Source organism: Hibiscus syriacus, unplaced genomic scaffold (assembly GCF_006381635.1).
Source record: "Hibiscus syriacus cultivar Baekdansim isolate YM2019G1 unplaced genomic scaffold, ASM638163v2 tig00110201_pilon, whole genome shotgun sequence".
NCBI classification, from domain to species: domain Eukaryota; kingdom Viridiplantae; phylum Streptophyta; class Magnoliopsida; order Malvales; family Malvaceae; genus Hibiscus; species Hibiscus syriacus.
Genome location: NW_024062624.1, coordinates 1,975,713 through 1,989,112, shown reverse-complemented (window position 1 = coordinate 1,989,112; position 13,400 = coordinate 1,975,713). Strand labels below are relative to the sequence as shown.

At 36.5% G+C, this 13,400-nt stretch overlaps 2 protein-coding genes across 2 annotated transcripts; both read right to left on the bottom strand.

The window, feature by feature from the left end:
- Positions 1-3,461: 3,461 nt before the first annotated feature.
- LOC120218831 lies at positions 3,462-5,457 on the bottom strand. Its single transcript, XM_039215732.1, has 4 exons — positions 5,350-5,457; positions 5,221-5,317; positions 4,660-5,124; positions 3,462-4,416 (listed from the first exon to the last, which is right to left on the bottom strand). Exons 2-4 carry the CDS (start codon positions 5,308-5,310, stop codon positions 3,748-3,750), a joined length of 1,224 nt encoding a protein of 407 aa, XP_039071663.1. The 5' UTR covers positions 5,311-5,317; positions 5,350-5,457; the 3' UTR covers positions 3,462-3,747.
- Positions 5,458-5,529: 72 nt separating this feature from the next.
- Positions 5,530-12,427, bottom strand: LOC120218834 (putative E3 ubiquitin-protein ligase LIN). The gene is given in 15 exon segments (XM_039215734.1): positions 5,530-5,819; positions 5,912-6,157; positions 6,279-6,536; positions 6,649-6,771; positions 6,845-6,976; positions 7,226-7,342; positions 7,430-7,554; positions 7,663-7,969; positions 8,051-8,308; positions 8,451-8,595; positions 8,674-9,840; positions 9,932-10,017; positions 10,123-10,350; positions 11,528-12,100; positions 12,102-12,427. Coding segments are annotated over 15 exon segments (4,014 nt in total). The 5' UTR covers positions 12,333-12,427; the 3' UTR covers positions 5,530-5,801.
- Between the last annotated feature and the right edge of the window lie 973 nt (positions 12,428-13,400).

Below are 13,400 nucleotides of genomic sequence, written 5' to 3'. Positions count from 1 at the left end.
AAGTTAAATGAGAATCAAGAGAGGAAAGGGTTGTTGAGTTGAGGACTGTGAAAATGAAATAGTTGATGTAATTTCAAGAAAACATCAGGCTTATAAGAGAAGTAATCATCTGTGGTCAATGGCGTTGCAGCACTTTATCGGCCACATCGATAGATTTCAAACATCTAAACAGAAAAAAAAAATTGAAATGCAGAAAAAGAATGGGCCCCTCTTTCAAACGGGTACATTAGGTTCAGGCCCGCCCTTTCGTTGTTGGTGTCCAGCTTGTATTTTCCACAGTATATTTTATTACTTTCACAGGTTCTTATGATTAAACAAATAAGCTTCTTTGTAAGTTTATTCGAGCTTTTAAATTTAAAGAAAGATGCTTGGAATTCAAAGTTTCAAACATCGAAAACTTTAGTAAATTACTATATTAGTTGTATTAGCTGTAGTGTTTACATAACTCGAAGAAGCTCAACAGCAGGTTCAAAGGAATTGATGAAGTTAATTGATTTTGCATGTTAAACAAATGTCTTCTTCCATCTCTGTTCCACATAAAAGACACGATAACAACAACCATTAAAAAAAAGAAAACCAGTAACTGTTAAAGAAATGGATTCCTTGTAAACCCCCCAATTTTAAAAAAGATTTCTTGAAACGAATGAGGCCATTAGACTCGTTTAATTTATTACACTAACATATGCTATGTCGACTTGTGTCTTTTGTTCATATTCAAACATACGCATACAACCTATTGCAAACGATAAAATATATTAACCTCATTTTCATATAATTACCCACCACCATGGTTCTTTATCAGCTTTTTTGTTGTTGGGGTCACCAATTTTCTTTTTAAAAAAAATCGTCAGATCTCGTTTGGGGATCGTGAGTTTGTGTTTTGATGTATTTATGTTTAATGGTAAAGTTAGGAAGGGTTCGTTGGTTGGCATTAATCTCTCTCCTGAAAATTCAAGGTAGCAGCTTTGTTTTAACCTACCTTTGAATTGTACCATAACTTGAAACTGAAAATGGATCTATGGATTGAAAGAATAATAATAAAATGGAGGAAGGGTTTTAGGGAAATAATAAGAAAATAAAATATTTAATGGTTTAGGGATGTTAAAATAATTATTTAGGAAAATAAATTAAAATGATAAAATTATCTTTATATGTTCATGATTTTATTAAGTCATTTCGTGTTGTTATTTAAAAAGAATATCATTGAGTGGTCTCGGTATTAAAAAAATAATGTCCAATAAGATCTAGGTTCGAACAGCTACGCTTGTAGAGTATATATGTGATGCCAATAAATTAAGGAATATTATGAATATATACTACCTTGTAGGAGTTTTAAATTTAAAATCTGAACATGATATTTTCTAGGGTAAAATAAATGTTTAGTACCTAAATTATCACTTTTGTTTCATTTTAATATCTAAATTTTATTTTTTTAAATCATACCTAATAATATTTAGTTTAGGTTTCAGTTTGATACCCATCGTTAAAAATCTGAACATGATATTTTCTAGGGTAAGTTAAATGATTAGTACTTAAATTATCACTTTTATTCTATTTTAATATCTAAATTTTATTTTTTTTAAAATCATACCTAACATTTAGTTTAGATTTCAGTTTGATACCCATCGGTAAAAACTTAGTGGCAATGATGACGTGAAATTATTTTATCTTTTTCGGTATTCCACACATCTTTGTAATGTAAATTCCACATCATAGGGCCATCAAGTTTTTAATGGAGTACCAAATTGAAACCTAAACTAAACTTTAGGTATAATTTTGAGAAGAAAAAAAAAAGTTTAATACTAAAACAGAACAAAAGTGATAGTTTAGGTATTAAACATGTAGTTTACCCTATTTTCGATTACAAACGTACACAGGATGTTGACAAATTCATCGCTGAGAGTAGTTACAGTGTCTAAATCCACTCCATAGACAAAAAGTTCCCTCGTTTTGGCACCCACCAAACCAAATAACTTGAATCTAAAAAGGCACATTTGAATGTTGAATATAATATTTATTGTTTCTTTTAGATATTAAAAATTTATAAATTCATTGGATTCTGATATATCTCTATGCATGAAAAATTTGACTCGACTCGAGGGATGTTACTCAACCGTGAAAAGATCTAAATCGGAGTTACTGTTAACAAAACTTAAAATCTGAGCATAACACACGAGAAGTACCTATTATTGCTATAACCACTACGAAAAACAAATCCATGTTAGTAAAAACTATAAAGATTAAAGACCAAGGGTTGTTTATGAAGATGACCTGAATTCCATTGGAAAAAACGAGATAACCTATGGATAAAGCAACTCTAAAGCACTGCTTTAAGGATCTTATCGGCACAGGAGACGGTGCCCACCCCTCCCGCTTCGATATTCACAGTCCTCACCTAGAGGTAGTCAGTCAAGAGAACGAACCTCTGGGAACGAGTGCCAAGCCCTTTCTCACTAAGGTCAAGCACCAAACAGACAAAAGCAATAGTATCAGACTACTATCAGGTCATAGATTCCATATTATTAGGATATCATCAATGAATATGTTAATAATACCTTCGGTTTCTCCGTTGCTGCATTTAACTTTTATGATAGTCATATCCATCAGAATCCCATGTTGTCGCTGTGCCAGTGGCAAGGTTCGGCGATTGATCTTCCATGCAGCTACCATGACTTGGGAAAACTGGTAAATGAGTGCTTGTTTGTCATGTATACAGAGAAGAGCTCAAGGACAATATGAATCTGGAAAATGATCATCCAGCTCCATCTTCAATATAAGCTACTACTGCAGTAACAAAATCCTGTTTGCAATTCCAACCAAGGTCTAATACCAACTGAAGCAGCTCTGGAAGATCCCCCTCAATCATTAGGATTTCCGAAAATGATTAGCGCATAATCAAGCAACCTAATGCCACCAGGACAACAGAAAAGAACCAGCTGGACTGATTTTGTAGACATACAACTTTTTCTTATTGGGTAGTTGCCCACCAAATAAGGTAACAATATAGTATCAGAGTTGATACAAACTAGATCGTGTATGTGATAACATTTCACATTACCCGTGACTAATACCTGAACTAAAATTTATCAAGCAACAAGCTAAGAGTGAAAACCTAGTGCCTGGAATTTAGCTCCGTAACAGAACTTTGTAATTTTCAATCAAACCTATATTCCTTGGTGAAGTATGTAAAATCACATGTGCTAATTTTCCCTGATTGTCCACATCCACATTATTAACCCTTTTGACAAAAAAGCTTCACCCCGAAATTTCAGTCATGGCTTGTTGCTTGAGGAACATTAACAATTAGCTTCCTGGAAAACATATCTATCGACTGATCCTAGTGAAGTTACATGAACCTATCAGGTATAAACCAACAACCTCCTGGAACAGGCAAAAGATTTCAATTGGCTGAACTATGGAATTGAACTTTTGATGATTCACTAGGTGCAAGACTATATGTAAAATTCAAACTGTAAGTGGCTCATTAGCATAACCAATAAAACTTTAAATTCATGTTAGATAGACATCAGTATGGAGTATGTATGTTCTTGTCTAATAATGACAAGGAAATGGCTCCAACAAGTTGGCAAAACTATACTTTTCAATCGTTTTATCTGAAATATGGTATATATAGCAAGCTATATACCTGAAATGAATATTGAACTTCTCCAAAACATATGGACTTCCAGAAAAACTAAAACCTCCTAAAAGAAATTTCCAGAAAAACTTGGACCTACTAAAACAAAATCAGAGGGACCAGTTAGACCAAAGCACAATGGCCACGGTTTGGGAATTTCCATCTACTATATATGCCATGCCTGGTTTCAAACTAAATGTCTTAATTGGGTTAAATTTTACATAGGATTCAACCTGAAAGTGACCACAGTTTCCTGGAATTTCAACTCCGCCAAGACTCACACCCCAACCATACACATCTTCAGAAGTATCAGAGAAATTCACAGCCCATTCAAAATGTTTTGGAGTTTCTTGTTTCATCTCAATCCAACCAGAAAGTCTTTTGTATGCATCAAGTTCTGATTCCAACTTCAGGGCAATAGATCCGAATTCCAGGTTGTTTGTTGTCAAAGGTGGAGAAGATGTTTCATCATCAGTTGTGTAAGCATCTTCAAGAGGCCTAGAAAATCCAACAGGAATAGCAAGTGCTCCAAGATGAATATTACGACCTGCCAATTTAGGCCCTCGGTGAAGGCCTAAAAGTGAAAGTTTAAATCCTAATGGAAGTTGACAAACAACTTGTCCAAAAGTACTCAAGCAATGTTCATTTCTCATTCCAGAGACAGATTGAGCCAGCGAAGCAAAGATATTTGACATCCTCATTGTCACCCCAATTGAACTTCCAGTTTGCTGATGCAACAGGGGTGGCCCCAATGATAAACCAGTGAGACCCTTTTCATCCTGTACAGAAAAAAGAATCCAGGTTAATACAGAAAAAAGAGTTCCAAGACGACAACAAAAACGTACAAAGTTCACATCATTTATGGAGTCTGATCAGTAATTGAAGTAAAATTCATACAAATAAATGCAGCGAAAAGAACAGTTTGCACAGTTCAGTTTAGACAGTAGTGAAGGCATTAAGAAATCGCAAAGGTCAGAACTTTGTAATCCAAACTATGTAATCCGAGGTCTAGTAAATTATACCTGAAGGTCCGAGGCGACATCCAGATCTTTAACCTGAGCTCCAAATGGAATAGCAATGGCAGAAAACCAATTAGTAGCATTTGCTTTATAAAACAACTTAGATAGAGAAAGTGGAGTCCCATTTATATCACCATCAATACTTGCAACCCTTTTCCGATCAGCCACGAATTCAATCCCAACAGAATCTTTATCCCCAACAGTTGTTTCAAATCTAAACCTGGAATCAACCCCAGTTCCGATTCCTGCCCGACCAACCCCACCCCAATGTTCCTCGTCAACCTCGGACATGAACAATACGGCTCCAAGAAAATCGACTTCCCCTCTCAAAAGGGTTATTGATTCTCGGAATGGATTTTCCTTTGAAGTTTTGTAAAATGAAAGTAAACGTTCGACTTTGTCTTGTCGGTCTCGGAGTTTCATCAAGCTCGAGAATGATTCTCGTTGTAGCCGCTTCAAGATTTCAATCTTAAAAACAGAAACACAAATAAAGGCTAAAATCAGTAGAAGAAGTCGGAGATAAACGAAAGAAAAGAGTAAAAAAAATGGGATATTTTTTTATACAGGATTGCGGCGAGATGAAGATGGACGGCCTTTAACCAAGTCTTCAGCGAACCCTTTTAGTTTCTCCACCGCTAAAGCTATAGAATCCATTTTTTTACAAGTTCTTTTTAATGGGTTTTTTTCTTTTTAACGAACAAGATTGCCGGAAATGTGAAGTCGTAGAGTTTTAACTTCTCCAATTTGAAAAGCGGGAGCGGCAAGATTTGTTCCTGGGCTTTGTTGTTCGGTTAATATTTCATTTTCAAGGAAACATTTTCAAGGTTTATATATATATATATATAATCACTTTATTTTCCAAATTGCTACTTCCAGATTTCTTTTTAGAATTTGCTCCAAAATGCCAAGGATCAGATGAAATTTACATTAATATATATATATATATATATTAATTTATGTATGTATACAGTACAATGCTAAAGAATTTACTAATTGTGATCAAAACTAACAAATCAACTTGGTACAGGTAACATGCAAACTTCAAGAAAATATTTTCAGTGGAATTGTTATGCTTCGAAATTATTCTATAATCAATGTGTTCTCCATACTTTTTACAGCTTTCTTTTCCTCCTTGTCTCAGCTTTTTAACTCCATCCCCATGCCTGCGGAGCAAATAAGCTTTGATGGTTAATGCAAAGGATTCAACTTCAATGAATGCTTGTAAGTTTGAAGCATAGAATTGTTGTTTTTTCACCTGAATTTGGCCATCAGATGTTCCGCTAACTAAAACTTCTTCATTGGGATCAAGAGTCATGCAAAGAACTTTACCATTAGTTCCTGCTTGCAGTATTTCAATTCTGGTTTGTTTTTTCAGATCCCAGACCTCCACAATTCCTCCTTTGCATCCCAAGTATATCAGCTCCGAGCTTATTGTCATACACCTCACTTCCGAAGACGTCGGCAACGATCCCACCATGTTATAATTTCTAGTGCTCCAAATCTTTTCAGAAAAGGAAAAACAGAATTAAAAGCAAGTCAAAAAGCCATTGCTTGTCATAAAAATGAAGAGAAGATAAAGATGGAAGGGAAGGGATAGCCGATAGCAGAAAGAGGAAAGGAACCTTCACCGCTACTCCATCTAAGGCAGTGCTGGCTGAATATATCAGTCCATTGTGAACCTGGAGTGCATGGATCGGGTGTGCTTTGCCAAGTAATTTTCTTGAACCGCTTTGAATGCTGCTTAGTGTTCCTGATGCCAAATCAAGTTCCTGTATACTGTTATCATGGCATCCACAATATAATCTTCCTTGGTCAAGAGCCAAGCACTTGATGTACTTATTTTGATTTAATAATTTTGATTGTCCATTCCATGCATGAACCTGAAAGGGGTAAACAAAAAGAACTTAAACTCATTTTCCCTTCTTCAGATGCAGAAAAAGCTAAAAGAATAGGGGGTGACTACTAAAAATGAAGCATGGAATGATTGGATACCTTAACACCGGCTCCTTGGGGAATGAAGCAAGAAATGCTGTTGGCAACAACTAAATTATGAACCTGATCCTTCATATCATGTACTTGTACACAATGTATTATTTCATTGTTGATGGACCAACCCTGTTCGTTGCAAACAGAATCTATCAGTTTGACCCTTCAGTGGATGTAAACTAGAAGAAGCATAAGAGGATACCCTTGCAGTTTTATCAAGTGAACCACTATATAACCGTTCCCCAGATTGTAGAATATATAAGCTCGTAATAGCCTTGGTATGTTCTCGAATTTCTTGGACAAGATGAAGATTGCTCCCTGTAACAACCCAGACCTTCAAAATTTTAAACATAACGGTCAAAACTCAAGTTCCATTACCTTCTTCCAATGGTACAATTTCAGAAAGAAAGAAGTTTTCAGTTAAAACATGATTTTCCAAGAAATATATAGTCAAAGAAGAGCTGTAATTTCCCCATGAATAAACACCATTTGAAGAATGACCAAAATGAAGGTTGATTACGTATTTGTGTATAATTGAATACGTAATCAACCTACTTATCTACAAATTAGAGCAGAAGATTACCTTTATAGTTCCATCGGTATGGCCTGAAAAGAATTTGTCTTTGAAACTAACAATTGACAATACTTCTCCATTTTCAGAAGAGTCTACTTGAGCTAATTCTTTATGATTCCACAAGTCCTACAGCACAAGAGAAATAGATAAGTTTAAGTTGGTACTTTCACTTCTTTTCATGGAACTATTGATTCAGAAGTTTAACACGCTTACAGAACTGCAATCTTGTTCTTCAGAGAGAAGTTTCATAATTTCAAATGCCAGTTGGGAGGATTTTCTAAGCTCTCTCAAACCTTTCAAAATGTGCTTCATATAGGAAGTCAGATCACGCAATCCTTCTGAAATTCAGATAACCTTGCGTGGTTAACAAGCTTCAGAGCACATGCAGTTTGAAAGAACCTATGAACCAATTTTTTTTTTTTTACACTGCAAAAATTAGTACCTACCAGGGTCATGAACGAAGCTTTTGAAAGCCAACAAGGAAAGTGTTCTGTCTTCAATGTTCTTTGAAGACTTGAATGTTGAGATAAAGTGCTTGAGTAGGCAGACTCGGGCAGCTCCTCTTATTCCGGTGTCTGGAAGAACACCAAGCATGTACACTAGCCATGTTGCTGCCACGAAGCACGCTGACCATAGCTCTGCAGATTCACTCGTCAGCCCTTCTGCTAAAGCTTCAAAGACCAGACCAAATTCATGACTTACTAAAGCAAAGGCCATTCTTCTTTCCCAAGCATCAGCTGCCTTCTCTTCTTCCTGTTGTTACCATTGCCGATAAAAGTTGCAAAAGGAAAAAGGAATGAAAAAAAGTATGTAATCACTTTTGAAATCACTCACAGATATATCTTCAAAGTCTCCACTATTGTTGTGTAGCTGCTCCATCCGCATGAGCTTTCTGTAATTTTTTTCAAGTCCGGCATGTTTTAGAAGAAAAGGCCGAGCGAGGGGCTTCCCAGAGGTTGTGAATCTTCCCTGAAGCGAAACAATTGTCTCTGCAGCTGCAATTTGAGCAGCAGGGAATTCTGAATTTCTGAGGCATGAAATGAGGGTATCGATGGCCTCTTCACGATAAATGCTCATCTTTCTTGGCTCAACCTGCAGAGTGAGATGGTCTTATTACTGAATGATCATACTTCACAGTACATTTTCAAATATGTAACGATCTAAGCCATTGCGAAAGCCTAATAGATGCAGATTTATTATATGTTAAACTCTGAGGGAGATCTTAAGTCCAAACCAGAAGATCAAGTTGGAGTAGGAGACCGGCCACAACGGGACATTGGTCTTGGAGCGCTGTCTGTAAATAAACAAGGAGAGTATGCATTGTACTAAAAGCACCTTCATCCCTGATAATGTTGAGAATTTGCTCATTGAATGTCCTCCTGGAGAAAACCATATAATAAAAAATTCATTCATGCAAGCGTTGATTCAGTATTCATTAACAAGAAATGTGAATGTACCTGTTTAACTTGACTAACTCGGAAAGAAAGTAAACTATCTCGAATCTATTCGCATCGCTTGTGGCCATGAAGTTTTCTAGAACTGGGGCCAACTGAGCTTTATCAGCGACAGTGTTTCTGCATTTACCATCTTGTTGTATGCATCTTCGCAAGATACCAACTGCAGCAATCCTCTCAACTGCCCATTCAGCTTCCAAGCTGCCAACAACATTTTCAATCACTTTTAAAGAAACAATTGTCCCGATAATGGAAGATGCAACATTCTCTTCATCGCTCTGAAGAATTTGTCTCAACAAGAGAACAGAAGCTGTTTTCGGCTTCAAGCACATTTTAATCGAATCTTCACCTCTTCCCTTTATAATTGCTAGAAGGGATTCCACTAAATCCATCTCCACTAGGCCAGTAATTGAAGGTCTTAACAGATATATCAACACAACCGCCTCTTCCAGCCCTTCCTTAAATAAAGCAACAATACGTTCGACATCGGAGTCAACTCGGGTAAGCGTATGGATCACGGTTTCATCTCTAGAACCAAGTTCACACAGGAGAAAAAAGGTGGCTTTCAGCACCTGTAGGTCCACAGAATTGAAAAGGATCTCCACAAATCCATTGATTACCGGAGGTTTCGAGAGCATTGCAAGAATATCAGTTTCTATATTCATATCTTGCCAAAATCTCTCTATTTGTAGAATAGCCTTTTCCGACTCCGAGAGAATTTCAGACATACAAAGATTAGTAATCGCTTGGCGTAACTCATTGATGGTTCTATCCATTGCGGCCTGGCTTATGACACTATTAGGATAAGTTGCAGGAACTACAGACTTGACCATCGGCTCATGATGATCGGTTTCTACAACGCGATGATTATCGGACTGATGTAGGACTGGACCCTGATTCTTTTCTTGCCAGCTCACTATGAGCCTCTTGAGCACATAATTAGTTTTAGGCAGCTGAGTGCTATGTAGAGTCTGGCGGGTAATCGGACAAGTCGAGTTACCCCGATCTAGCCATTCCTGGATTGCTCGACGCTCGTAAGTCTGGCCTGTTTCAAGAGTGACTGGATCATCAAACAAATGGCTTGTGATGGGGCAAACAAAATCCTTGGGAGGCGTATGTTTGCCACTGCCAGGGGGATTACCATTATCCGCCATTAGATAATGAGGAGAGCTGATAGATATCAAGAAGAATCCAAATATCAAAAAATAAAGTAGCCAATATGTAAAAAAATGGTTGTTAAATGTTTTTCAATATTACTTACCGACAGGAATCAGCAAAGACGGGCTGCTTTTGTCTTCGCGTTGGGCTATTTCCATTTTCTAACAATGCTTCGTCTCTGTTGTTTTCCTACAAAGACAAGAACGGAATATTTTTCAAAACTAAAAATAAATGCATGGACGTTTTAGCCTAGGGAGTGGGGATTTGTTTTCTTGTTTGTAACGAGAAGATTACCTCGACATAGGCATCAGATTCGAAGGAACAAGAGTTGGCGGAATTGTCCTCAGAAAGAGACTCCGTTTCAGAATCAGAAACTAAACAGGGCGGTGTTGCCGATGTGCTAGAGTCTTGTTTTTTAAGGATATTTACAGACACCCTCTGCGGATAAAACGGCGGAGACTTGGAGTTGCTGCTGCTGCTGCTAGAAAAATCAACTGACCTTTCTTGTTCATCCCAGATTGGCTGCGCAAATTAAACCACAAATCATTGACAGAACAACAAAAACTGGAGTAAGCCAAGAATTGTCAAGTTGAATTCAGATTTCAGCGAACCAACGCTCTTCTTTTCTTTATCAGAGGAGAACCTACGCTTTTCACACCTAGTTTATGACAATATGCATTCCCTTAGCCAAAAATGAGAAAGAAACTTAATAAACCTCTCTTTGAATGTCCATAAAATGCAGTGCAGAAGGAAGAGATCATAATCATTTTTTTCTGCAAGTTGGAAGTATAATGAAAATAATATAATTTAAAATTTCAAGTAGCAGCCAGTTCGAATAATTCAATCAATATAATAAAGAAAAACATTTAACTAACCTCCTCCTAGTTTAGCGTTGCAGACAAAGAAAGGCTTACATTGAAAATTGTATCTAAAATGTATATTAAGAAAACATAATTTAAAAATTTTAAGAATCGGAATATATATAACAATATATTTTTAAAATAATATAAGTTTAGAGTTTGAAGATAATCCTCCAAAAGAAAAGAAATTCGAGGATAATAAAAATTACTTAAAATAAAGCTTTATTTTCTTCAATTTTTATGATTAATTTTTTTTTAAATAAAGGTATCATTTTATATATTGGTTGTAGTAAAATATAAAAATTGAGAAAAGTATTGTCTTCCTTTTTTATACGATACTAATTGCTTGACTGATTCAAAATTTAAGCCAAAGTCAAAACGGACACGGCGGAAAAGAAAAACGCGGTTTTGCTTCCCTTATGATATTTTATGCACATGTTTATGTATACGAACAAATGAAGCCTGGACTAGAAAGTGTCAAAGCAAATCACCATAGGAAAAATTCCACATGTTCCACATGCATATAATAAACAAACCAATGTTTTTTTATCATTGTACCTTTTAAATCATTCAACTTATTAAAATATTATAAATTAAACTTTACATATAAAATAACGATAAATTTTAATAAATATTCTTTTATAACAATTCAATAATTACTTTATAATTTTAAAAATTTAATAACAAAAACATTTCAACATAATTTATTACCATTTTTATACTTTATCCTTATTTATAACCATAGGTAAATATGAGTAGGTCATGCACGTTAAATAAACAAATTTGAAAATGTATGAAAATCAAGAAATTCAGTCGATCGAAAGCAACAGCAATATTACATTATACCGTCCGTTTTCCAGTCCAAGTTCCTTGGTTTTGATGTTCTCATCCTCATGGTAGTCCAGTTTTTCACCTTTCTCTGTTTGCTTAAACACCAACTCCGGCGGATTAACCGATCTGCTTTCATCAGAATTCTCTAAAACCTCTTTGAAATACCTAGCAAAAACCCTGCAATTCTCATCCAGAATTTGTTCGTAATTTCTTTCCAATTCTTTCAACTCCAGAGCTTGATCACCACTCATTTTCGACAACAATTTAGACCATGGAACGACCACCGATATATCACTTATGGAATAATCATCGGCATCGTGATTTGCATTTTGCGATAAAGAAGACAAAATGATTAGTCTTAATTCATTCAACCGTTGAAGAACAGGTAGAAAATGAACTAGAAAGAGCTCTTCGAAAAGGGTGGGTGCTAGTTCTGATCGAGCGAATGAAGGGTCCAAGTCGAAAACTCGAAGGAGACATAGGGAGGAATTGATGGTTTGATTTGAAAGATAGTAAATGAGGGATAGAAGGAAAGACGAGAAGGTCGTTTCGGGATAGGAAACGAGGAGCTTTTGAGCAAGGAGAAAGAGAGGAGGATTGTGTGGAGGCGTTCGGGGCTGAAATGGCGTTTTCTAGAGTTTCGACGGCAAGGTTTAAGGATTTGAGAGTGAGTTGATCAGAAGGCAAAAGCTTGCAGCGTAGGGCGGAGAAGATTTGGCGTCGGAGCTCGTACTGGGAAAGCATTTCGGAGGTGAAGGCAGTGGTATGACGGAGGATTTGGGCTGACGTAGCCCCGGTGGCGGAGGTTCCCATGGCGGCGCAACGGCGATACTGATTTAATAATGGGGCTATGCTATGTTCGAGTAAAACGCTCAGAGTGAGGTTTTCGGTGCGGGGTTTTCCAGTTTCCACGAGGGACTGAAATACCAAAATCTTTGTGATGGCGCCAAGTCAAAGGGACGGCCCATCTAAAATGACCGATCAGTCCTCTGTCATTTAAACTTGAGCGCTTGAACAACATTTCGGCTGGACATGTTAAAATTGTAATTAAACAAATATATGGTTTTGATAATAATGCAAAACCAAAAGAAAAGACAAGGAGGAAGGGTCCCTATATGCCGCCCAGGCCGGCCTCACTAAAACGCGCTTCTTGCGTACTTGGACTGCTTCCACTATCGGCTCTTCACCACCGCCTGGCAGCTGAAGTTGCAGCATCGCAGGTTATTCCATTTGTCGCCAGGACCACCCTTCGCTTAATTGAGTTATAAAAGTTAAATAGGATTGCATGGACACAATTTTCTTGCCTAGCTACATTGCATTCTCATTTGGTATTACTGGATAAAATTCAGTTAAATAATATGCAGGATTAAAGATTGGGTCATATTGGAAGTTGACAAGTCCAATCAATATTTAGTGTCTGCGGTCATGGATTAGATGATATAGAAGATCATTGTATGACCGCCAACCATGAATTTAACTCAACAATGAACTATCTGCATCCATGTTCCCATGCTAAGCCCAGATTTGTGTAAATGGCAGAATTTTATATGTACCTCCGACCAAGCTTCCTATAGAAATCAAAGTGTCAAAACGCGCTGCCATACCTGCAAAAAACCCCGCAAGCAAGCTCTCTAGGGTTCGATCCAGCAGCGCCATAGGCATTCAACTTGGTATAACTCATTAGATAGACAAGATGGTCAAATAATATGAAAATAAAAGGACCAAATTGGAAATTAAATATACTATTTGGCATGATACAATAACTAACAATATATCTAAAAAAACAATAGAAATTAATTTCATAGATTTAACTACAGACGTGGACTGAAATTTTAATTTTTTAAGAAAAAAGTAACTAAAAATAATTAAATAAGAACATAT